General features: G+C 36.6%; 1 protein-coding gene across 1 annotated transcript; it reads right to left on the bottom strand.

Moving 5' to 3' along the window:
• Positions 1 to 459: 459 nt before the first annotated feature.
• On the bottom strand, positions 460 to 18,629 carry Emc7 (ER membrane protein complex subunit 7). Its single transcript, XM_046461906.1, has 5 exons — positions 18,382 to 18,629; positions 13,994 to 14,113; positions 5,267 to 5,405; positions 3,631 to 3,711; positions 460 to 926 (listed from the first exon to the last, which is right to left on the bottom strand). Exons 1-5 carry the CDS (start codon positions 18,612 to 18,614, stop codon positions 774 to 776), a joined length of 726 nt encoding a protein of 241 aa, XP_046317862.1. The 5' UTR covers positions 18,615 to 18,629; the 3' UTR covers positions 460 to 773.
• Positions 18,630 to 25,366: the final 6,737 nt, after the last annotated feature.

The following is a 25,366-nucleotide window of genomic DNA, read 5'->3' as shown; positions in this document are numbered from 1 at the left end:
GCTGAGAATTGAACCCATTGTTTCACATATGCCAGGCAAGTACTCTACCACTGAGCCACAACCCCAGCCTGGAAGCTGAGAATTTTTAAAGGTTTCAGCTACACAAAAAACCATAGTGCGTGCTACTGTAAGGGTAACAAACCACTTCTTTTTAAATGGAAAATTCATTTCAAGCCTCAGATAATAAAAGATAGAAAAAATGTTAGGAAAAAGAAACAACAACGGGCTGAGGATGTGGCTCAAGTGGTAGCGCGCTCACCTGGCATGCGTGCGGCCCGGGTTCGATCCTCAGCACCACATACAAACAATGATGTTGTGTCCGCCAAAAACTAAAATAAATAAATATCAAAAATTCTCTCTCTCTCCCTCCTCTCTCTATAAAAAAAAATGACTATAATCCATTGGAGTCTTATAAAAAAAAAAAAACAAGTGAAAAAAATGACAGAAGATAATCTGATCTCTGGATTAAGACTTATTTTAATATCATAATGCATAGTACTTCATATAATTTATTAATGTCATTTTCTATAGGACACTGTAATTAATTCAGTGACATCAATATTGACCTCATACAGACAAAGGATGAAAGTTGGGTTTTCTTGTGTACCAAATACAAAACACCTGTTAAAAAGTTAACATATACAACAGTTGTAAGAGATCAACTTTCAGGATGACTCAAGTGTACAGTAGTTGCTTCACATGGTTTTCCCTCAAGACTTGGATGCCACCCAGTGTTGCTATGTTTGTGCAAATGCCTGCTGTGAACGACCTGACTACCTCCTTTTGCCAGCCCCACTTTTGCCTGTTTTACTGCTGCCACTGCTAGATTTGCCAGATGACTTTGAAGAGAAGAGTCTTGTCATGAACTCAGATACATCAGGCAATTCATGGTTGGAATTCAGCATATTCATTGACTGCTCCATTTCCTACAAGGAAGAAAAGCACAAGGTATGAAAAGAGCACTGGGAGCTGGGTATGGTGGCACACACCTATAATCCAAGCTACTGGGGAGGCAGAGGTAGGAGGATCTCAAGTTTGAAGCCAGCTTTGGCAACTTAGCGAGACCCTGTGTCAAATAAAAAATAAAAAGTGTTGGGGACATAGCTCAGTAGTGGAGAGCCCTGGGTTCCATCTCCAGTAGGGATGGAGGGAAAGGTGAGCACTAGGATCTTTCAAGTTATTTGATTCTAACACTTCCTATTAAGGAAGGAGGAAAGGAATAGAACAAGTAAAAAGTAATATTTTTGAGCAACAATGTAATTTTTTTTTTTTTAGAGAGAATTTTTTAATATTTATTTTCTTTTAGTTATCGGCGGGCACAACATCTTTGTATGTGGTGCTGAGGATCGAACCTGGGCCGCACGCATGCCAGGCGAGCGCGCTACCGCTTGAGCCACATCCCCAGCCCCGCAACAATGTAATGTTATACTCAAAAGTATTTTATCAGACTGGGAGTGGAGCCCAGAAGTTCAGCAGTTGTCCTGGGTTTGATCCCCAGCTCAAAAAAAAAAAAAAAAAAAAAAAAATTAAAGTCCTTTAAACATAATATTAGTAACCATGTTCCATGTTCTATATCTCCTTTACTCCAGTAAACATTACAATCCGTGGCAAATGTCAAATAAATATTTGCCCAGGGTTTGATTCAGTTTGTTTTAATAAAGGACTTTTTTTCTGACAATGGATATATTTGATCATATTTCTTTCTTATTTTGTTTTCTGATTAATATTTTTTGTTTTTGTTTTTATTTTTGTTTATTTGATTTTGGGGTACTGGAGGTTGAACCCAGAGGCAATTTACCGCTGAGCTATATCCCCAACACTTTCTATTTTTTATTTTGAAGACAGGGTCTCAATAAGTTAGGGCCTCACTAAGTTTCTGAGGCTCACCTCAAAATTATGATCCTTCTGCCTCAGCCCCCCGAGCCAATGGGATAACAGACATGTGCCACCATGCCTAGCTTCATATTGTTTGCTTTATTTTTATTTTTGTTTGGTTGTAGATGAACAGAGTGCCTTTTTATTTATGTATAGTTTTATGTGGTGCTGAGGATTGAATCCAGTGCCTCACATGTGAAAGGCAAACACTCTACCTCTGAGCCCTAGCCCTAGCCCTTCATATTGTTTTCATGCATATTTTTAAGCTGATGTTTTCTTTAGATGCATACAACCAAAATATCAATCTTCAACTATATATCAAGGTATCGAGAATGTTTGGAAGATAAACTGCAGCAAAAGGTGCTTTTACAATTAAGGTCAGAAAAAAGAAAAATTGTAAACGTAAGTAAAGTATGTTAAAATGCCTTACAATAAAAAAATTAAATATATATGGTAATAGGTCTTGAGTTCCTATAAAAATATATCATCCATTCCATTTTTGAATCTGTTCAATTCTGAAACTCTTGGAGCAACCACTTTCTATAGTATCTACTATGTACAAAGAACTTTGTAAAAAGTGAACTTTTTTTATTTTTTATTTTTTTAGTTGTAGATGGACACAATACCTTTATTTATTTTTCTTTTATGTAGTGAAACCAGTGCCTCACATATTCTAGGCAAGCACTCTACCACTGAGGTATAACCCCGGCCCAATAAGGAGTGAAATTATAATCAAATGTGACTACTAGTGTTTCCTTCTACTGATGTCACAAACAGCTAATCAGCTCAACAGATACAAGGATTTCATAGGATATATTATCTTTTGCAGGATATGGCAAAGATGCCAAATTCAACAATAAAACATTTTTAAACATAAACTTTTTTTTTTCATAAAAGTTTTTCTGCCAGTCCAGCTGGGAATACCTTGCCTTTTATATAACCTAATCACCTACAACATTAGGAAATAGTTTTATGTCTATCTTATTTTTCCATTTAAAAAAGGGGAAAAAAACCCCACAAAATCTCCTGATGGCTAGAGAATATTTTATAAATTCATTCTATTTCTTACATTTAACTGAACTAGCTGACAATAAAGATGGGCTTGTTGACAATAAAGATGGGCTTTAATTCATTTTTGTATCCCCATATCCAGAACCTAATTCAATAATGAATAAGGTTATCGATACATTGTTTTTATTTTTGTTTGTTTGTTTACTAAAAACAATAGAGAATCTTGGTACTCAAAAGGTATTTGAGTTGTTGTTAGATGCAAAAATGGAACTATTTAAAGAAACAATGAATATTTTATATGGAATCCAATATTTGAAGAAATGAAGTGGTAACATTAAATTTGAAGCATCCTCATTAGCAAACTCTTTCCTCTTTGCAGAACCAGCAAGATTTTGTATTACGGAGTTTAAAAGCCACTATTCTACTTATCCCCCCTTGGTCTACGTGAGTTTTGTTTGTCTGAACACAAGAACTGAGTATGTGCTCTGAAGACAGTTTTATTAAGTAAAGATAGATTAAAAGAGCAATAATTTTACAAAATATTTGGATTAGGTATACCAGGATTATTGTGCATTCCAACTATTAACAGGTAAGGCACATAAAGCTGCTAAGACTAAGTAGATTATTTTAGCTATGCTAAAAGATATGCTATGCTTTTACCAGGCAAAACCAATGGAATTTATATTGTCCAGTGAAAACAACTAACTAAATACCAAGAACTTTGTTTACACAAAATCACCTTACCCGTCTCATGTCAGGATCACTTGTGTTGACCACTTTGGGCAGAAGCACAAATATCAATAATGGAAGAACCATCATCATAACCTGTAGAAGGAAAAAAAATTAGAAATTCCCTTTCCTCCATTTTACAGTTTGTGAAACAAAAACTGAATTTAACAATGAATGATAAAATTTAAAGATTCAAATATAGAACTTGCAGCAATCACATTCTAGTGAACTAATTCTGATGACAACAATGTGCTACCTGTCTGAATGTTGTAGAGTTTGATATGATTAAAGAATTTTATCTATGTGTTTGGACTTTATTGACATCTGACTTCTTTCTTGTTCCACCTGTCTATGTTTGTGCAGAGCTTACAGTATTATCTAATAAAAATAGTTTGCAAATGGAACTATCTATTGATTTTCTTCAACCTGCAATCTGGCATTAGGATTAGAAATCTCAATGCCCCATTGGGCTGCTCTTCCCAGATAACTCTGTGGTTCTTGGAGAAAACATTGTATTAATCCCTCTCATTAATATACATCCTCTAGAGCCTGCAATACAGTACTGGACAACTACTTGAGCAGATCAGTTTTGAAAAATATCCTAGAATTCTCTAGCATTGAATATGTCTATAGAATTTCAGTAATAAGAATAAGCAAAATGAATAAGCTTTGGAGACTTACTGCTGATTCCTCCCATTCAATCTATACTTCTGCCTCTTTGTCTTTGATAACAGATTCTAGGTACTGATTTATTCCTCTCTGAAGAGGTATAATCCCCAATTAGTCCCCTTTGTGATATGAATAGGTATTAGTAAGAAATATGATTAAAACATATATAATTCTCAGATAATAATTCAATTTTCAAAAACAATTTTTTAAAAGGGTAAAATTTGTTTCAAAAGCAAGTATTCTGAACTGTTGGATATGGCACATGCCTATAATTCTAGCTCCTTGGGAGGCTAAGGTGGAAGGAGCACAAGTTCAAGATCAGTCTTGGCAAAGACCCTGTTTCAAAATAAAACAACAAAAAGGGATGGGGATTTATTTCAGTAGTAAAGCAACTCTGGGCTATTACTCCCAATACTATACCCACTAAAAGAATGTATTCTTTTAGTGTTTTACTGTTAGTGTCAGTTTCATGACCAACTACTTAAATTACCAGAGAATAACTTCTTTGTTTACCACACTTACAAAAAGGAGAAAGAACACCTTACTTGTGCCAACAACAGGGACTGGTTAATAAATGATGATTATGTTTATCAATGGACTAATATGCAAGTAGTAGGATGGATGGGATATCTCCATATATGGCTGCATACTCTTTCTATATTTAAATTTTACTTTTTTTAAATCAATATTTTTATTGATTTTTTTAAAAAATAAATGACAGCAGAATGCATTATTTCATCATAAATATTTTTCCAATTCCTGTTGTATACTTCAATGTCAAATCTATAGAGCCATTCTTACTATATTCTTTTCATTATCTATTCCTAAAGCCACTGTTTTCCTGAAATCCACAAATTACTCCTAATAATCCTTTCATCCAACAATCTAACCTCAATTTTCCATCTCACAAGAGTTTGAGTTTTCAGCTGCCTAGAAATAAATTAGGGATTAGTAAAATGTTTTATTTTAGCTTGATACATACCATTGGATTCATCAGAAAGTCTGTCCAGCCCCAAGATTCCCTTTTAATAAAGTAAGAAGGTGGACCTGAAGATTTCATTTGGAGAGGATAGGGCAGTCTGACCACTTCTGATGTTTTGATATAATTCACATATCTTGCTCTGGTAAAGAAACATGAGAAAAGCAGAGGTAATTCTATGAAAACCATGGTTAATTAAAAGATCGGCTTACAATATGTTAGCAATAACTCTTCCAAAACATCTTGGCATCTAAACTTTTGATCCTGAAAATCTGATCAATGTAGTTTTATCTGCATATCTAAAATATTGGGTAAAGCTTGGAGAAAGAACACTACGCTTGGAATCTTCTAATTGCAACTGTCACTACCTATGTGGTTAGGCAAGTTCCTTAACTTTTGTTTATATCAAAAGTTCCTTTAGAAACCTTCTAGTTCTAAAGCCCTTTGATTATATTTGTAGTGAATTTATTTTATTATAAACAAAAAATTACTGAATGTTATTTATTTTATTTTTTGATGATCTAAGATGTATATTATTGATACACCCAAATTTTAAAGCCACTCTGTAACAAAAACTTGATTCAAGAGAGTCCTACTGGGGCTGGGGATGTAGCTCAGTGGTAGAGTGCCTGCTTAGCACATGTGAGGCACTGGATTTGATCTCCAGAACCACATAAAAATAAATAATTAATTAATTAAAGGTATTGTGTCTACCTACAACTAAAAAAACTATCAAATTGGGCTGGGGATGTGGCTCAAGTGGTAGCGCGCTCTTCTGGCATGCGTGCGGCCCGGGTTTGATCCTCAGCACCACATACAAACAAAGCTGTTGTGTCCGCCGAAAACTAAAAAAAAAATAAATTAAAAAAAAAAAAAACTATCAAATTATTTTTAAATTTATTTATTCTAATTTGATATACATAACAGCAGAATGCATTTCAATTTATAGTATACAAATAAAGCACAATTATCATGTCTCTGGTTGTACACAAAGTAGAGTCACACCATTTGTGTCTTCATACATGTACTCAGAGTATTGATGTCCATCTCATGCCATATCTTTCCTACTACCCCCATGCCCATTCTCTTCACCTCCCTCCCCCTTGCCCTATCTAAAGTTCCTCATTCCTCCCATGCTCCCCACCCCACCCCTATTATGGGTCAGCATCTACATATCAAGAGGAAAACATTCAGCCTTTGGTTTTGGGGGATTGGCTTACTTAGCATAATTTCTCCAACTCCATCAATTTACCTGCAAATGCTCTAATTTTATTCTCTTTTAATGCTGAGTAATATACCACAGTTTCTTTATCCATTCATCTATTGAAAGGCATCTAGGTTGTTTCCACAATTCCACAATATTGTGAGTTGTGCTGCTATAAACATTGATGTGGCTGGGTCACCATAGCATGCTAGGTCCTCTGGGAATAAACCAAGGAGTGGAATGGCTGGGTCAAACGATGGTTCCATTCCAAGTTTTCCAAGGAATCTCCATACTGCTTTCCAGATTGGTTGCACCAATTTGCAATTCCACCAGCAATGTATGAGTGTGCCTTTTCACCCACATTCTCACTAACAATTATTGTTGTTGGTATTCTTATAGCTGCCATTCTGACTGAAGTGAAATGAAATCTTTTTTTAAAAAAAAATATTTATTTTCCTGAGAAAAAACTTTTCAGTTTAAGTAAGTCCCATTTGTTGATTCTTGTTATTAACTCTTGTGCTATGGGAGTCCTATTAAGGAATTTGGAGCCCGACCCCACAGTATGTAGATCGTAGCCAACTTTTTCTTCTATCAGATGCAGAGTCTCTGATTTGATATCTAGCTCCTTGATCCACTTTGAGTTAACTTTTGTGCATGGCGAGAGGAGGGGATTCAGTTTCATTTTGTTGCATATGGATTTCCAGTTTTCCCAACACCATTTGTTGAAGATGCTATCCTTCCTCCACTGCATGCTTTTAGCTCCTATATCAAATATAAGATAGTTGTAGCTTTGTGGATTAGTCTCTGTGTCCTCTATTCTGTACCATTGGTCCACCCGCCTGTTTTGGTACCAGTACCATGCTGTTTTTGTTACTATTGCTCTGTAATATAGTTTGAAATCTGGTATCGCTATACCACCTGATTCACACTTCCTGCTTAGAATTGCTTTTGCTATTCTGGGTCTTTTATTTTTCCATATGAATTTCATGATTGCTTTATCTATTTCTACAAGAAATGCAGTTGGGATTTTGATTGGCATTGCATTAAACCTATAGAGAACTTTTGGTAATATCGCCATTTTGATGATGTTAGTTCTGCCTATCCATGAACAGGGTATATTTTTCCATCTTCTAAGATCTTCTTCTACTTCTCTCTTTAGGGTTCTGTAGTTTTCATTGTATAAATCTTTCACCTCTTTTGTTAGGTTGATTCCCAAGTATTTTATTTTTTTTGAGGATATTGTGAATGGAGTGTTTTTCCTCATTTCCGTTTCAGAAGTTTTGTCGCTGATATACAGAAATGCCTTTGATTTATGCGTGTTGATTTTATATCCTGCCACTTTGCTGAATTCATTTATTAGTTCTAGTAGTTTTTTTGTAGACCCTTTTGGGTCTTCTAGGTATAGAATCATGTCATCCGCAAATAGTGATAATTTAAGTTCTTCTTTTCCTATTTTTATGCCTTTAATTTCTTCCGTCTGTCTAATTGCTCTGGCCAGTGTTTCGAGAACTATGTTGAACAGAAGTGGTGAGAGAGGGCATCCCTGTCTTGTTCCAGATTTTAGAGGGAATGCCTTCAATTTTTCTCCATTGAGAATGATGCTAGCCTGAGACTTAGCATAGATAGCTTTTACAATGTCAATAAGAGAGGTAAATAGGGAGCCTACATCATGGGAACAAATTTTTACTCCTCACACTTCAGATAGAGCCCTAATATCCAGAGTATACAAAGAACTCAAAAAATTAGACAATAAGATAACAAATAACCCAATCAACAAATGGGCCAAGGACCTGAACAGACACTTCTCCGAGGAAGACATACAATCAATCAATAAGTACATGAAAAAATGCTCACCATCTCTAGCAGTCAGAGAAATGCAAATCAAAACCACCCTAAGATACCATCTCACTCCAGTAAGATTGGCAGCCATTATGAAGTCAAACAACAACAAGTGCTGGAGAGGATGTGGGGAAAAGGGTACTCTTGTACATTGCTGGTGGGACTGCAAACTGGTGCGGCCAATTTGGAAAGCAGTATGGAGATTCCTGGGAAAGGTGGGAATGGAACCACCATTTGACCCAGCTATTGCCCTTCTCGGACTATTCCCTGAAGACCTTAAAAGAGCGTACTACAGGGATACTGCCACATCGATGTTCATAGCAGCACAATTCACAATTGCTAGACTGTGGAACCAACCCAGATGCCCTTCAATAGATGAATGGATAAAAAAAATGTGGCATTTATACACCATGGAGTATTACGCAGCACTAAAAAATGACAAAATCATGGAATTTGCAGGGAAATGGATGGCACTAGAGCAGATTATGCTTAGTGAAGCTAGCCAATTCCTAAAAAACAAATACCAAATGTCTTCTTTGATATAATGAGAGCAACTAAGAACAGAGCATGGAGAAAGAGCAGGAAGAAAAGATTAACATTAAACAGATACATGAGGTGGGAGGCAAAGGGAGAGAAAAGGGAAATTGCATGGTAATGGAGGGAGACCCTCATTGTTATATAAAATTACATATAAGAGGTTGTGAGTGGAATGGGAAAATACACAAGGAGAGAAATGAATTACAGTAGATGGTGTAGAGAGAGAAGATGGGAGGGGAGGGGAGGGGGGATAGTAGAGGATAGGAAAGGTAGCAGAATACAACAGTTACTAATAGGGCATTATGTAAAAATGTGGATGTGTAACCGATGTGATTCTGCAATCTGTATTTGGGGTAAAATTGGGAGTTCATAACCAACTTGAAACTAATGCATGAAATATGATATGTCAAGAGCTTTGTAATGTTTTGAACAACCAATAAAAAAAATTATTTTTAGTTGTACACAATACCTTGATTTTGTTTATTTATTTTTATGTGATGCTGAGGATCGAACCCAGGGCCTGGCACGTGCTGGGCGAGCACTCTACCGTCGAGCCACAACCCCAGCCCGAGATAAAATCCTAAGAGTAGTTTTGATTTGCATGTCTCTAATTGCTAGAGATTTTGAACATTTTTTCATGTTTGTTGATTGATTATATATCATCTTCTGAGAAGTGTCTGTTCATTTCCTTGGCCCAATTTATTAATTGGGTTATTTGTTAAGTTTTTTGAGTTCTTTATATATCCTAGAGTTCAGTGCTGTATTTGATGTGGTAAAATTTGCTCCCATTTTGTAGACTCTCTTTTCACCTCACTGATTGTTTCTTTTACTGAGAAGAAGCTTTTCAGTGAATCCATCCCATTAATTGATTCTCGGTTTTATTTAAATTATTTAAAAATAAAAAAGAAAGCCCTACAACAAGGTGGGTGTGGCGGTGCATGCCTGTAATTCCAGTGACTCAGGAGTCTGAGGCAGGAGAATTTCAAGTTCAAGACCAGTCTCAGTAAATTAGTGAGACCTTGTCTCAAAATAAAAAATAAAAAGGGTTGGGGATGTGGCTCAGTGGTAAAGTGCCCCTGTATTCAATTCCCAATACCAAAAAAAGAAAGAAAGCCCTACAAGAATGCATTGGTAAACATCTCATTTTCAACTAAGACGCACTAAGGAGATCAAAACCCAGGTGTCACTAAATTGCTGAGGCTGGCTTTGAACTTGTGATGCTTCTGACTCAGCCTCCTGAGCTGCTGGGATTACAGGTATGTACCACCGTGCCTGGTCAGGTATATCATTTCTTTCAGCAGTAAATCTTTATTTCTTTAAGCACTTCCACTACACATTAAATTATTTTATAGTATATATTCAATAATTCTACCATCTTAAATTTGGAGGTGAGATTCATTTGCTGATTTAATGTAGACCATTTTCCTGGGTACTCTGTAAGGTGAGTAGAATTTATCCACTTAAGTAAATAGATATTAGGACATCTCCCTCCAGAGAGATTACACATTTGTCTGTGTTAGTAGTCCAGGGATTATAAGCAAGGACCATTTTGTTAGCTTCTCATCTTAGAAGTGCCTAGATTTTGCAAGAAGTAATAAATTCATACCTTGAATTTTAATGAGAGTAGAATTGCTACTATCGGTTTTCAGGGGAGACTTTTATCCAAATAGCAAAATCAGATTGGGAATCTGTCCTTTTGGGTTTTAATTTAAAGGTTAAAAGGGAAACCAAAACTTAGATCTAATTCTGACCCCAGGCAAACTCAAGACTTGCCTCCTACTTATACACTGCTAATAAAATCTAAGCTTTTTAGCTAGAGAACATCATCAAAAACCTCAAATGGGAAAGTGGTTTATAGTTTATCCCCTAGGGATTTTCCTTCCTTTGGGGGAAGCTATGCATTTAAAAGGAAAAATTTGCTTGGTACAGTGGCACATGCCTATCTATACTCCTAGCAATTCAGGAGGCTGAGGCAGAAGGACTGCAAATTTCAGGCCAGCCTAGGCAATTTAGCAAAAGCCTATCTCAAAATTAAAAATTTTAAAAAGGGCCAGGAGAATAGGAAGTGCTTGTCATATTTTGTCCAGTATTTCTAAGATTTTTTCATTCAGCTAAAATGTCACAAAAGGAAGTTTCATATATATTTGATGCTAATTTACTATGCATGTTTATAAAACACTGATCAAAATATTATGCCCTTATATGAATATGAATCCTACTTTGTTCACTACTCTGTCCCACCCCTAATTATTAAAATGATAAGGGCCTCATTTTTTTTCCCCCTGAAGTCTCAGATTGAAAATCTGAGATCATGCACCGTCATACCTTGCCTGCCACTCATCAAGCTCCTGAGGAACATATTCGGTTGGATACTAGTCAGCTGTGAATTTTTCACTCTCCAAAACACACACTGACAAAATCCCTGATTGTCAGCTGCTCCACCATCCCACACACGACTTAATGTGCTGGGGGGAAGGGGACTCATTTATTATTACTTTTTTTTTTTTTAATTTATGCTTCAGGAATCCAATGCTCAGAAATGTATCTGAGATTATGAATCGTGCAACCAGTTCTTAAATGTTCAAAAAGTAGTTCTTAAATGCTCTTTATCCATTGTTAAAAGGAAAATAAGCATTGGCCCCCAGTTCAATCACTAACACTGCAAAAAAAATTAATTAAAACTTTATGTTTAGAACAATATTTTTCCTATTTACTAGAACTATTTCATTCATAAATTTAAAGAGAGCAAAAGGACAAATAAAAACATGTTACAGTTCTTAGTAAGCAAGAATCTCCCCTTATTTAACAATTTTCATTACTTCCAATATTGTATTTTTCATATTAAAAAATTTAAATAAGCATACATAATGTATACTGCAATCTACATACTTCTTATCTCTAACTGTGCCATTTTAAAATATATAAAAAAGTCATAAGTCCCTTAAGATTGAGATTTAAGCCAGGCACAGTGTCCCATGCCTGTAATTCCAGTGTCTAGGGAGGCTTAAGCAGGAGGATTGCAAATCCAAGGCCAGCCTCAGCAATTTAGTGAGACCCTATCTCAAAATAAAAAATAAAAAGGCTGGGGATGTAGCTCAGTGGTAAAGTGCCCCTGGGCTTAATCCCCACTACCAAAAATAAAAAAATAAATGAGATTGAACATAATAGAACTTTACCTACATATATATTTAAAAATCCTTATGTTTCTAAAATGATATATGAGAAAGTCAATACCCAAGGAGATTAATATACTTTGAAATAATCCATGTATTCTATCAAAAAAATATTTATAGCCAGACACAGTAGTGCACGCCTGTAATCCCAGCAACTCAGGAGGCTAAGACAGGAGAATCATGAGTTCAAAGCCATCCTCAGTAATTTAGCAAGACCCTATCTCAAAATAAAATATAAAAAGGACTGGGGATGTGGCTCAGTGGTTAAGTGCCCCTGAGTTAAATCCTTGGTACCAAGAAAAAGAAAAAGAAAAATTTATATTTATAAGGTATTACGTTCCACTGAAGCTTTGCCTCTGCTCTAAATAGCCAAAAACAAGAACTATGATCAGAACTTAAGCAAAGTAGAATATCTTTAGCTAAAACCTTAACTTCAAAAATAGAAGGAAAGGGCTGGGGATGTGGCTCAAGCGGTAACGTGCTCGCCTGGCTTGCAAGAGGCGCTGGGTTCAATCCTCAGCATCACATAAAAAATAAAATAAAGATGTTGTGTCCATCAAAAACTGAAAAATAAATATTAAAAAAATTCTCTCTCTCTCTTTAAAGAAAATAGGAGGAAAAAAGTAATTTGTTTCTAAAAAATGTATTTATTAGTAGCCCCATAGGATTGGCTTTAATGATAATATTAAGAATTTATTTTATTTATAATTATCTGTTTACTATATACACTAGAGAAATAGAGGAAAAAAACATTACTTATCCCTCAAGAGGAGCTGATTATAAAAATTATGGCAAATCCATCAACAAATACATAGGTAATATAAAGGATGAAGCAGTTCCATATATGACTCATTCTATTTTAATTATTGCAAATTTACATATTACATCTTAAAATCTGGCAATATCAAATAAAAAAGCAAAGAAAGAAGACAGAATTTTAGAAGTAAACATGACTCAAACATAATATGGCACTTAATGAACATATTTCTAGTATGTCAGCTCAATTTTCAATCTCTACAAATTAGGCTAAAATATGCTTGGCATTCAAAAAAGGTCAGCAATAAGCTGTAGTTTATAGCTGTAAACCCCAAAATGGTTTTTGCCTTTTGCCTGTGGCAACATAGAGTAATGTTGTGATAGCACAAACAAACAAGAGACATTTTCACTTAAAACTGCTTCATCTACTGACTGGTTAGATTAGACCAAAAAGGATGTTATTGCCATGAGACAGTAAAAAAAAAAAAAAAAATTAAAAATGTAAAATAAGTGTTTTATTATGAAAGGCAAATCTGAAGATTGTGGACAACCTCACAACTGTCCTAACTTCAAATGGGTTTTGCTATTCCATACCCACAGCCTCAAGTAGACCAAACGTTTTTTTAAATTTCAACTCAATTTCAAGCACATATTCATTTACTCAGAATTCTGAAATTCTTTCCTATTCTGCCAGCCTCAAACATTGTGCTTTCATCCTTTATTTTTATCATGATCCTCACTTTGAGAAAAACTCCACAATGTAATCTATTTTTTTCACAAGTACTAAATTTCCATGGCGCACTAAATATTCCAGAAAAGTGGAGATGTAGAAATTCAAGATCAAGTGTTTCTAAAACATTCCAGTGAAAAATAGTTGAAAATAGTATTTCTAATTTAGAAAACTTAAATTAGAAATAAAAAAGTTAAATCCAACTTTCAAAACCCCATTTCAATAACTAACACAGTGCTTTTGCTCCTATAGTAAGTAATGCTAACTTTTCTCTATATAATCATATTAGAGCTTTAAAATAAACTTTAAGCCAAAGAAGGAAGAATTTCAACTTCATGATTTTATCAATGTTCAGATGAAAACATTTTAAGTGTTTTAAGGAATTAGTGTAGCTTCAATAGGAAACTTTTCACCCTTATATTCTGAAATGAATATACAATGAGGTATACAGTAGCCTAAACTTTGGTAAAAATTAAATCAGGTGCCCTCACCTCATTTTTCCTTTTGAAGTGATATCAACTCGGACAGGGTCAAATTTATAAGCTGGAGAAATAACTTCCACTACATAAGATCCAGAAGGTATATCATGAACCACAAAACTCCCATCTGTCCTGAAAAAAAAAAAAAAAATTATATTTAGTCACTTTGGCTTAGTTTTTTCTTACGTTTTAAATCATGTTTATTCTAAAAACAATGCCTCCAAAATGACATTAAACAAAAAGCTGAAAATAAAAGAGTGGCAAGAACTATCCCCCACTTCATCTTCCATAATTAACACTGAAGAGGTTCTGAAAATACCTGAAACCACTCCAGAAGAGCAGAGAACACTGACATAGAAAATACTTATTTTCTTTCTGTGGATAAAGTTAACAGGAGCACAGTTCTAAATACAAGTATACATTACATTATTATTACATAAGGGTCCCAATTTTTCCAATCCCCCAACAAACTCTTAGTGTTAAAAACAACATTCTGTTTCAGTTTTAACTTGTATTTTCTGGATTTTCTCTTTTTTTAATAAATGATAAAAAATACTTAAGAATTATGTGTTTCACTTATTACAGACAGTCCCATTTACTTTAGTTCTTTTTTCGGTATGCATATATTTAAAATGTTTATGTAGTTAAAACATCCCATCTTTTCCTTACTTTTACAAACTTACTAGATTTATAAAACCATTCTATCAAGAGCTAGGTTAAAATTAATCTGTTTGGAAAACAAAAAACTACTCCAAGGAAAAAAGAAGTTTCTGTTTCAGGAAAACAAGTAGTTCAAAAAGGATCATAATAATATATTAAAATAATGCCTCATTTTTAAAATACTTAGGCTTTTTCATAGTCAAAGCAATAACTGATAGTGATCACATTCATGTATTCACTAAAAAGATGAAAAAGTGTTCCTTGTTACCTCAAAGTACACACTAAACCAAAACAGAATAAACATAAAAACATCAAGTTTGGGGCTGGGGATGTGGCTCAAGCGGTAGCGCACTCGCCTGGCATGCGTGCGGCCTGGGTTCGATCCTCAGCACCACATACAAACAAAGATGTTGTGTCCGCCGAGAATTAAAAAATAGATATTAAAAAAAAAATTCTCTCTCTCTCTCCCACTCTTTAAAAAAAAAAATAAAAAAATAAAAACATCAAGTTAGTTTATTCTTGAGATGGACATCTTCCATTTGCCCTCCGATCCATCTCTACCTAGTATAGATCCCCCACAGCTTTCTCATTGAGAGTTCACCTGACTGGCTTTATTCAGGAACACAGCTCCTCCAAATCAGCCCTTTCTTCAAGTTTACAGTAACCTGTATTCACACTCCTCCTTCAGGCTTAGAGGTGGTAATAGTCTTGAGGTTGTAAGTTCTAGAATACTGCACCACCTGGTTGTTTCCCTATAACATGACTACACTATTTAATGCTTATTAAACCCTCTAAATTATTTTTTTTCTGACTTAATCTAAATCTCAGTGTGTCTTCTGTTTCTTGTTTTGGTTTTTGGTACAGGTTATTGAACCCAGGTTCACCGAGCCACATCCCCATCCTGTTTTGTATTTTGAGACAAGATCTCACTAAATTGCTTAGGACCTTGCTAAATTACAGGGGCTGGCTTTGACTTGCAATTCTCCTGCCTCAGCCTCCCAAACTGCTGGGATTACAGGTGTATGCCATGGCGCCCAACTTATCTTCTTTTTATTGATGGGACCCTGACTGAACCAATTTCAAACCATCTTTCTGGGTTAAAAAAAAAAACTCAACAACTGATGACTGCACGAAACAAATATTATCAGAAGTAATTTCCTAAAGAAAAAGCAAATATGTATTTTATCTAAGATAAATATTTTTAATAAAAAAAAACTTAAAACTTGGCTTTAAAAATGTACTTTATAGTGTACAGGCTTTGCTGGATCCTGATTTAAAAGAAGAATTCCATAAAAGCATTTTTGAGATAACCAGGGAAACACAGAAATGAACTGGGCATTAGATGATACCAAGGCATTATTATTTATTTTTTGAATTGATAATGGTTTTTGTTTAAGTCCTTACCTTTTAGAAAAACATAATAATGCATTTACAAGTAAAATTATATTATGCTTAGAACCATACAAAAATACTCAAGAATGAGATATAGGTGGCTGGGGTGTGGCTCAGCGGTAAAGCACTTGCCTCCCACGTGCGAGGTACTGGGTTCAATCCTCAGCACCACATAAAAGTAAAAAAACAAAATAAAGATGCTGCGCCATGTACAACTAAAAAATATATTTTTTTAAAAAATGAGATACAGAGAACATATGAAATAAAACAGTAGACTGTGATGAGTATCCAAGAATTCACAGGCTATTTTGTTTATTTTGTAAATGTCTGAAAATTTCTATAATAAAAAGTTCAAAAAAAGTGTAGCACATAACCTTAATATATTAAAACTAACACCTGAAAATTGCCTAAATGTCCAAAATCAGAGGACTTGTTAAATAAATTATGGCTTATCTACTTACTGATGATAGTTAAGAAATGGTCTGAGTAATCTTAAGCTCCAACTTTCCGTATCACCGTTAGCTAAGTCCTAAACCACTTCCAAAAAAAAAAAAAAAAAAACCAAACACAGAAGCCAAAATTGTGTGCTAGTTTTTCACAACAGTCACAAGACAAATTACCTACCCTTTTACAACAAGATTTTCACCATAAATTTTTCCTATTAATTCTTAATCATCCTTTCTACATGCAAATGTTTAAAAAATGAAATAGTTTCAAAAACTTCACAAATATTAAGTGAAAAGGGCAAGTTATAAAGCCTTATGTTTTATCATTGTAAATAACTCATATGATTCTAAAAAAAATGAGAAAAGATACAATATTAAGAGTTGTTATCTGGGGGCTGGGGATGTGGCTCAAGCGGTAGCGCGCTCGCCTGGCATGCGTGCAGCCCGGGTTCGATCCTCAGCACCACATACAAACAAAGATGTTGTGTCCGCCGAAAGCTAAAATAAATAAATAAATAAATATTAAAAAAAAAAAAAGAGTTGTTATCTGTTTGAAACTTTCAAGCAGAAACTTTCTTGTTTACATTTTCTTCAACATGTTATTAATATTATTTAAAAAATAAAAATAAATGCTTTTCAAAAGAACTGTGTGCTGCAGAAGAGAAGTCAAATTGTCAATTAAGGCTAATTTCCCAAAGCATGACCATTAAACCATCATAAATTGTGGTAAAGTCTAAAGAATGCCCTAGTGCCAGATTGTTAACGCCAGATAGCATTAACTTACTGGTTGTAAATTTGTTGTCATTTACTAATCTGAGTTTGAATTTCTCAAAAGGGCACCTGGCTGATATAAACAAATCTGCAAATGAAATTTAAATGTTCACATTTAAGGTTTCTGGTTTTCAGATACCACTGCTAGTCCACAAACCCAGCAGAGAACCACTTCCTTTCCTAACTATTTTCTTTCAGTTCACAATTTCATTTTCCAAACAAACAAACAAACAAGTAGTGATGGAAAGATTTAAAAAGTCATACTTGGGCTAGGGATGTAGCTTGGTGGTAGAGCACTTTCTTACTATGTCTGATGCCCTAAATTTGAACCCCAGTACCACAAACAAACAAAAGTACACTTGTGCCTGGACATCTGAAAAGCAGGCTTCTGCCAAAGGAGAGTGCTAACAAACTCATCCCTTTTAATATAGACAGAAATCACATTTCTATTAATAGCTAGAAGGGACAGGAATGTGTAAGCATTTTTGAGAAACCCTAATGTCACTTAAATGACAGTCGTGATACTGAAATCCCTCGACAAACTCAAGTGTAAAAAGAACAATAATCCCAATGCCGGGCCAATAAAAAAAAAAAAAAAAGTGTGGTTTGATTAGGGACTTCAGGGCCCATTAATTTTAGAAGCAGTGACATTACTCTCCCACTCTGTCATCACAGGAAGCCCTTTGGGCTTTGAGAATTCCCACTTGTTTAGTATCTTTCTACACAAAATCAAGCTATCAAAAGGCTGAAATGAATGCAAAAAAGCGACCAGGTTTCAGGGAAACCAAATGAGATGCAAATGAAAGAATCCAGCAAGAGGGTTCACCTGTTCCCAGGGCCCAAGAGCGATCGGACCCAAACCGGGCCAAAATGGGATTGAAAATAAGTGGTTCCACTGCTTTGGCCTTGGGGCGAGGGCCTGCCGTCCTTATTTCTGGGGTACACGGAAAGGAAAGAGGAAGGGGAAAGCGTCTGACAGCCTCCCAAGGTCTCCTGGCATAGAGCGATAGTGGAACCTGCCACTTCACTCTGCGACAGCGACGCTGTCCGGTCCTGACACTAAGCTCTCCAAGCGGGATACCCCTCCGGCGTCCCTCCCGACTGCTTTCCTGCTGCCCTCAGGATGCTCACTTAAGGAAGCCGACGTGCTCTTCTCCGTCTACTAGCACTCGGGCCGCCGAGATCCAGTCCTGAGGCTTCACCCCTGGAACAACCGCACGCCCCTCAATCTTGAAACGATCGCCTAGGCCGACCCCGCTCCCTCCCGACCCCTCGGCCGCAGCCCCGGGCACCTCCGAGCTCTGGGCATCCCCTGAGAGCAACAGCAGCAGGATGGAAAAGAAGCCGCACGGAGCGACCGCCATGACAGCAGCTCTTTGCAGTCAGGACTACAGCCCGGAAGCCTTCCCCACCCCCCAACCCCCGTCGCCGCAGCGACCGGCCCGATGTCGTCATCATTGCGCGCCGGACCCGGGACCCAACTGAGGGGCTCAAGCCGAGGAAGGACGGTTGATCGACAAGCGAGGCCGAAGGGTTGACCCAGGCTCCGTCGGCTCCGGGCTGGGGGCCGGTGTGCGGGGTGTGTGTCAGGTGCCCTTAGAAGGGACCGCCCACAGAGGCGACGGTGGTGAAGTCTGTGATGCTCTGGCTGCCACAGAAGCTTCTCGGGAGTAAAGGAGGATGAGACCAAGAGGGGTAGCGATCTAAATAAGACTCCAGTGTCGTGCAAAACAGTTCCAAAGAGAGCTTTTTTTAAAAAAAAAAAAAAGAAAAAGAAAAAGAAAATTCAAGAACTCCCCAAGATGTATGACATGAAAAGGTGCTCGTTTGTTGGTGTGTGATGGAAGAAGATACCATCTCCGCTTAGAAAGTAGCTGGAAAAAGACAAAAGTGTTAACCAAGGGTTGCCTCTGGAGAAAAGCAGCTGGCATTATCACACTGCTGTCATTCCAAACTCTACAAGTAGAAGGATTTTATTTGGGGTCTTAGGAATTGTAGTTTGGGAAGTACGGGTTTAGATAACCCCGAATCACTCTTCCAAAGAAGGCTCTGGGAGCTTAAACTGGCAAGCATATACAAAGCAGGGAAGATTCCTTTGTAGGGAACTTTTATTGATATTGAGAAAAACAATAACAACAACAACAACAAAAACCCCACAGGTGTGGTATGACAGGAGCTAGCCAACAGAAATAATATGTGTAATTTACATTAGAAATGTCCATAAAACCAGAGTCAATCTGGCTTCTCCATGTGCATCTTAAGTTTCTGGACACAATACAATTATCTGTTCTAGTTGCCTGCAATCAGGTGAAGATGACCAAAGTTCACACTCATAGGCAGCAGTTTGAATCCTTCCTAAATCCTGCTTACTGATGGCCTCCTGGCTCCATTTTGAAAAGCTCTTTCAATGTGGTTTTCATCATAATTTTTCCTTTTATTTTCACAGCAGTCATCCTATTGTGAATGATTTGCTGAGCCTAACAAAGTTCAGAACATGGCAGAGGGTGTGGTGGAGGAAAGCAGCTCAGTTCATGGTACCAGGGAAGCAGGATTGGGGGAAGGATCCAGGGAGAAGACACACCTTGCCAGGGCATGCCCTCAGTGACCTATCCTACCTTTCAGTAGTCCATCCAGCCATCAATGGATCAATCTACTGATTAGGTCAGAGCCCTGATGATCTAATTACTTCCCAAAGCCTCACCTCTGAACATATGAGACTTTGGAGGACATTCCAGAACCAGACAATAACAAGGACTATTATGTGCACTATAATTATTACCAGTAAAATAACATTAGAATTGCTAGATCAAAAAGTTATTGCTGTGGTTTGGGAGGCTGAGGCAGGCTGATTGTGAGTTCAAAGCTAGCCTCAGCAAAAGAGAAGCACTAAGCGACTTAGTGAGACCCTGTCTCTAAAAATAAATAAATAAATAAATACAAAATAGGTCGAAGATGTGGTTTAGTGGTTGAGTGCCCCTGAGTTCAATCTCCAGTACCCCCCACCAAAAAAGTTATTACTTTGGCCAGGCACAGTAGCACCCATCTGTAATCCCTGTGGCTCAGGAGGATCACAAGTTCAAAGCCAGCCTCAACAATTTATTGAGGCCTTAGGCAACTTCTCAACCCCTGTCTCAAAATAAAACATACAAAGGGCTGGGGATGTGGTTAAATGTCCCCTGAGTTCAATCGCTGTCGCAATGGGCAAAAGGTGTGACTTATGCAGTTGAGGGGGAAAAATAAAAAATGTCCACAAGCTTCTGCCCTTTTCAATGCTTTATTCACTCAGATCACTCAATATAATTTCACTCTATAGGTTCTTAATCAAGAAAACGACAATCCTTAATGCTAGGGACTGCAATAGACATAGTCAATTCACAGCAAACAATTCCATATTAAATCACAGCAAATAATTCTAGATTAATTAATTTTAAGCACTGCAAACACACTTAATCATGACAAGCTAATGACAGACATTCCCTCTGCATGCTAAGTTCAAGTGTCAGATCAAAAGTCTCAAAGCCTTAGGCTTTAAGTCCAGTAGATGCACACTCAGAGTGGTGATAAGGTTGGAACCAAGGCAGGCTTCTCCTGGAGTGGAGCTGACATCTACTGAGGAGGCGGTCCTAGGGAGAAGTTGTGGCTCTCACCGGGGTCAAGATGTGGCTGTAGAGTTTGAGAGCAGTGAGGAAGATGCAGATGATCAGCAAAAGATGACAACTGATGGGATGTCAGACCAGGTCCTCATCAGGCTCTCCAGCTTGTGTGTATCAGTATTGGCTGGCTGAATATCTGTTCATTTGCTCTATTATTTATACAGTGACATCATTTACCCTGGGGTTAAAACATCTGGTCTGTTGGTCCCCACCCTGATCTTTTCGTCTTTCTCTCTCATCAGGCAAGGACAGCCTGCCAGAGGCTTCACTCTGAGTTTATCAGGGTGGGGGGAAGTGACTTGTGTCTGAGGGCTATATTGAAGGACTCCTTTAGGTGTGCCTGGTGAGACTGAAGGTTTCAAACTGGAGTTATTAAAATGGAGTTGCTTAGGCTCAGGCCTAAGGCCATCCTCATAATCCCCTGTGCCAAAAAAAATAAATAAATAAAAAAAGTTTGTGTCTTGTAATTTGACTACATATTGTCAGATCTGCTTCCAAGAAATTGTTCCAATTCTCATTCTCATCAGCAATATATATGTCTTGTTCTTCCATATTCTCATGAAAAACAGTGTGCAATAGAATGTAATCTTTGCCAAGTAGATGGGTTAAAAATGATAGCTGTGTACAGTAGCACATGCCTGTTATTCCAGTGGGAGAATCACAAGGAGAATCACAGACTCAGTTACTTAATAAGATCCTCTGCAATTTAGCAAGACCTTGTCTTGAAATATAAAAAGGGCTAAGGATGTAGCTCAGTGATAAAAGTGCCCCTGCATTTAACCTCCAGTACTAAAAAAAAAAAAAAAAAAAAAGATCCTACTGGGGTCCTAGCTCAGTGGTAGAGTTCTTGCCCAGCTTGTGTGAGGCACTGGGTTAGATTCTCAGCACCACATATAAATAAATAAAAATAAAGGTCCACTGACAACTAAAAAAATTTTTTTAAAGATCCATTTTAATATGTATTTTTCTTATTATAAATGAGGTGGAATGTTATATCAAGTATGTAGGAGCCGTTTTAGTTACTTTTCTAGGACTCACTTGTTTTGTTGTTGTTGTTCATTTTGTATTGGATTTTTTTTTTCCTTATTGGTTGTGTTAAAGTTTGGATCTGAAATTTCTCCCAATGGATCACGTGTTAAAGACTTGGTCCCCAGTGAAGCAATGGTCAGAACTGGGGTCTTTGGAAGGTGTTTGGATTTGAGGGCTTTAAATGCATCAAGGGATTAATTCATTGATGGATTCATAATTGAACAGGCTATTGAGAGTTTGTGGAAACTTTAGGAAGTGAGGCCTAATTGGAGGTAGGTCACTGAAGGCATCATAACTTTAAAGGTATATCTTGCCCCCACCTCCGCCCTCCCTCTCAATCTCTTTATTTTCTCCTGCCTACCATGAGGTGCACGGCTTTGTCCACTACCCTTGACTCCATGATGTTCTGCCATATCACATGCCCAGAAACAATATAGCCAAGTGACTACGAACTGAAATTTCTGAAACTGGGTCACAAAAAATCTTTCCTCCTTTAAGTGTTTTTCTCAATGGTTTTGTTTGTTTGTTTGTTTTGTCACAGCAACAGAAAGCTGATTAACACAATTATCTGCTTCCAGATAATTGGAACAGTTTGGAGGAACTCTTGAACATTAGGGAAATGATGTCTTTGTAATACAAGTTGTAAATATGTTTTTCCTTGTTCTTTGCATTTTGAATTCTGCTCTACTTTTCCATCCCCCATTTTCTAATAAAGGCATAAAATTATTAAAAATAAATATAAGCTGGGAAAAAGAGGGCTGTCTTCATTGGCATGGCCCAGAATGAAAAGTGAGCAGTTGAAGGTATATATATATATATTTTTATATGAGACAGGCTTTAAATACCCCTTGAGATAATGCATCTATTATGGACTGAATTGTGCTCCTCCAAAATTCATATGTTAAAGCCCTAATATTCCCCTACTCTGTTTGGATATGAGGTCTTTTTTTTGCATAAATCAGTAAATATATTTATTTAATTCTTACATACTTATAAAAACATCAACAAATACTCTAACCATTTATATTAAAACCTGCATAAAATCAATAGCATTCAAGTAAGGAAAGCCAAAAGGCCAAAGAAAGAATGGTCTAAAGTAGAAAGTGTGGTGAAAATTGATGAAACCCTCCTGTATAAATCTAAATTGTGAAGTTTGAAGATATCTTTATAATTTGTGACATGAGATTCAGCAATGAAGGCCAATGTTATCAGGATATGATATAATTGATATGAGGTCTTTCTTAAATTTATTTATTCTTAAATTTATTTTATCTTATTTTTATTTATATATGACAGTAAAATACATTATAATTCTTATTACACAGAGGCTATAGAGCACAATTTTTCATATCTCTCGTATACAAAGTATATTCACACCAATTCGTGTTTTCATACATGTACTTTGGATAATAATGATCATCACATTCTACCATCATTTCTAACCCCATGCCCCCACCCTTCCCCTCCAACCCCCCTGCCCTATCTAGAGTTTGTCTATTCCTCCCATGCTCCCTCTCCCTATCCCACTATGAATCAACCTCCTTATATCAAAGAAAACATTCGGCATTTGTTTTTTGGAATTGGCTAATTTCACTTAGCATTATCTTCTTTAACTCCATCCATTTACCTGCAAATGCCATGATTTTATTCTCTTTTATTGCTTAGTAATATTCCATTGTATATATATGCCACATTTCTTTTATCCATTCATCTATTAAAGGGTATCTGGTTTGGTTCCACAGTTTAGCTATTGTAAATTATGCTGCTGTAAACATTGATGTGGCTTTGTCCCTGTAGTATGCTGTTTTTAAGTCCTTTGGGTATAGACCAAGGAGAGGGATAGCTGGGTCAAATGGTGGAGGATATGAGGTCTTTAAAGAGTGGTTAAGTGGTCATAATGATGAGACTCTTATCTAATAGAACTGGTTTCCTTATAAGATGTGCACGCCCAGAGAAAAGGCCATCTACAAACCAAGTTGGAGGCCTGAGATAAAAACAACCCTGCCAATACCTTCATCTAGGACTTCTAGCCTTCAGAAGTATGAGAAAATAAATCTGTTGTTTGAGCAACCCAATCTGTGATATTTTGTTATGACGGTCCTAGCAAACGAATATAGCATCTTTGACCTCCTTTCCTCCACTTTCATCTACAGAAGTTCTATAGATGAGGTTCTCCCTCCTGATTTTTATCCATCCTCAGCAACACAGTGAATTAAATCCAAGTTGTATTACAGGATTAGTAGGAAGCAACTAAAAGGAACAAAGCCATGTGTTCAGACAAGAATATTTTTCAACAAAAACAAATGCTTCAAATGCCAGGTTTAAAATACAAGACTGTGTACATTGTGTTCATTCCCCAGGATATGTTGAGCTAAAACTGGAGACAGCTTCAGTCTTGTTTCAGACCCAGCCAGGGCAGGAGTAAGTGTTCTTGGAACCACAGTAGAAAGATCATAATGTGCTACAACCCTCCCCATCATTACCACTATCTAAAGTAGGAAATAAAATTTAGCTTTTCTAATGTGATTCAAGAATTTGCAAATATTTTGAAATAAAAATGACTTCACCCCAAATTTTCTGATTTTTATTTCATATATTTCTTGGTGACCCTTCTTTGTTGTTATCTTAGACACATGTTCAGTTTGTAATAAGTAATCAACGTTGGTCTTGATACTCCAGGCAGGAGCCAGGAAGTATACTTTTTAATAATTTTTTGTACTTGTAGTTGGACACAATAGCTGTATTTATTTAATGGTGCTGAGGATCAAACCCAGTGCTTCACACATGCCAGGCAGATGCTTTACCTCTGACCCATAACCCCAGCCCCAGGAAGTATGTGTGTGTGTATATGTATATATATATATATATATATATATATATATATATATATATATTTTTTTTTTTTTTTGTGGGACAAAAGGTAAAAGAGGACCAGTGAACACCAACTGTACTGTTTGTGTCTCCATATCTTCTTTACTTTCTTCCCTTGTCTGTGTCCATCATACCCATGTGCCCAATGCTTTGAACTCTTCAAATGTCATGTTTTTACTTCTTTGGGTATTAGATGAAGGAGAATGTTTTCAGATAGTGTAAAATTCTGTTTTCTCTGCTGTTTTCCAAGTAGACTACATAAATTACACAGGTGTTCAATTCCAACTTATACAAGAGGTATTCTATAATGCCTTGGGACTCAGGTCTTATAAAATAAGCTAATTTCAATGAAATATTTTAGAAAGATCTTGTGCTATACTTGCTGTGTTTGCCTATTCAGATCCATCCTCTACCCATTACCCTGCTTTGTGCCTTGGAAGGTTGGCTTTTGGAGGACTGCAAAAACTCACTTTCCCTCCCTTCTGGCTTCTAGTTGGGTTTAACAAAGGGACATTATCTATAGGACATCTCTTTGAATTCCCCTTAACATCACCCGTACTTCA

This window comes from Marmota monax, unplaced genomic scaffold (genome assembly GCF_021218885.2).
Source record: "Marmota monax isolate L192 unplaced genomic scaffold, Marmota_monax_Labrador192_F-V1.1 WCK01_AAM20220418_F8-fsc00001, whole genome shotgun sequence".
NCBI classification, from domain to species: domain Eukaryota; kingdom Metazoa; phylum Chordata; class Mammalia; order Rodentia; family Sciuridae; genus Marmota; species Marmota monax.
The sequence above is the reverse complement of the archived record's forward strand: the minus strand, read 5'-3'. Positions and strand labels throughout refer to the sequence as shown.

What these genes read in the sequence shown, in the direction of transcription:
- Emc7 (XM_046461906.1), bottom strand. Translation starts at nt 18,614, where the DNA reads ATGGCGGTCGCTCCGTGCGGCTTCTTTTCCATCCTGCTGCTGTTGCTC. An exon ending in GAGCACGTCGGCTTCCTTAA is followed by an intron (nt 14,114 to 18,381) that starts GTGAGCATCCTG and finishes TTTTTTTTTCAG; the next exon opens with GACAGATGGGAGTTTTGTGG. An exon ending in ACTTTCTGATGAATCCAATG is followed by an intron (nt 3,712 to 5,266) that starts GTATGTATCAAG and finishes TTCCTTCTACAG; the next exon opens with GTTATGATGATGGTTCTTCC.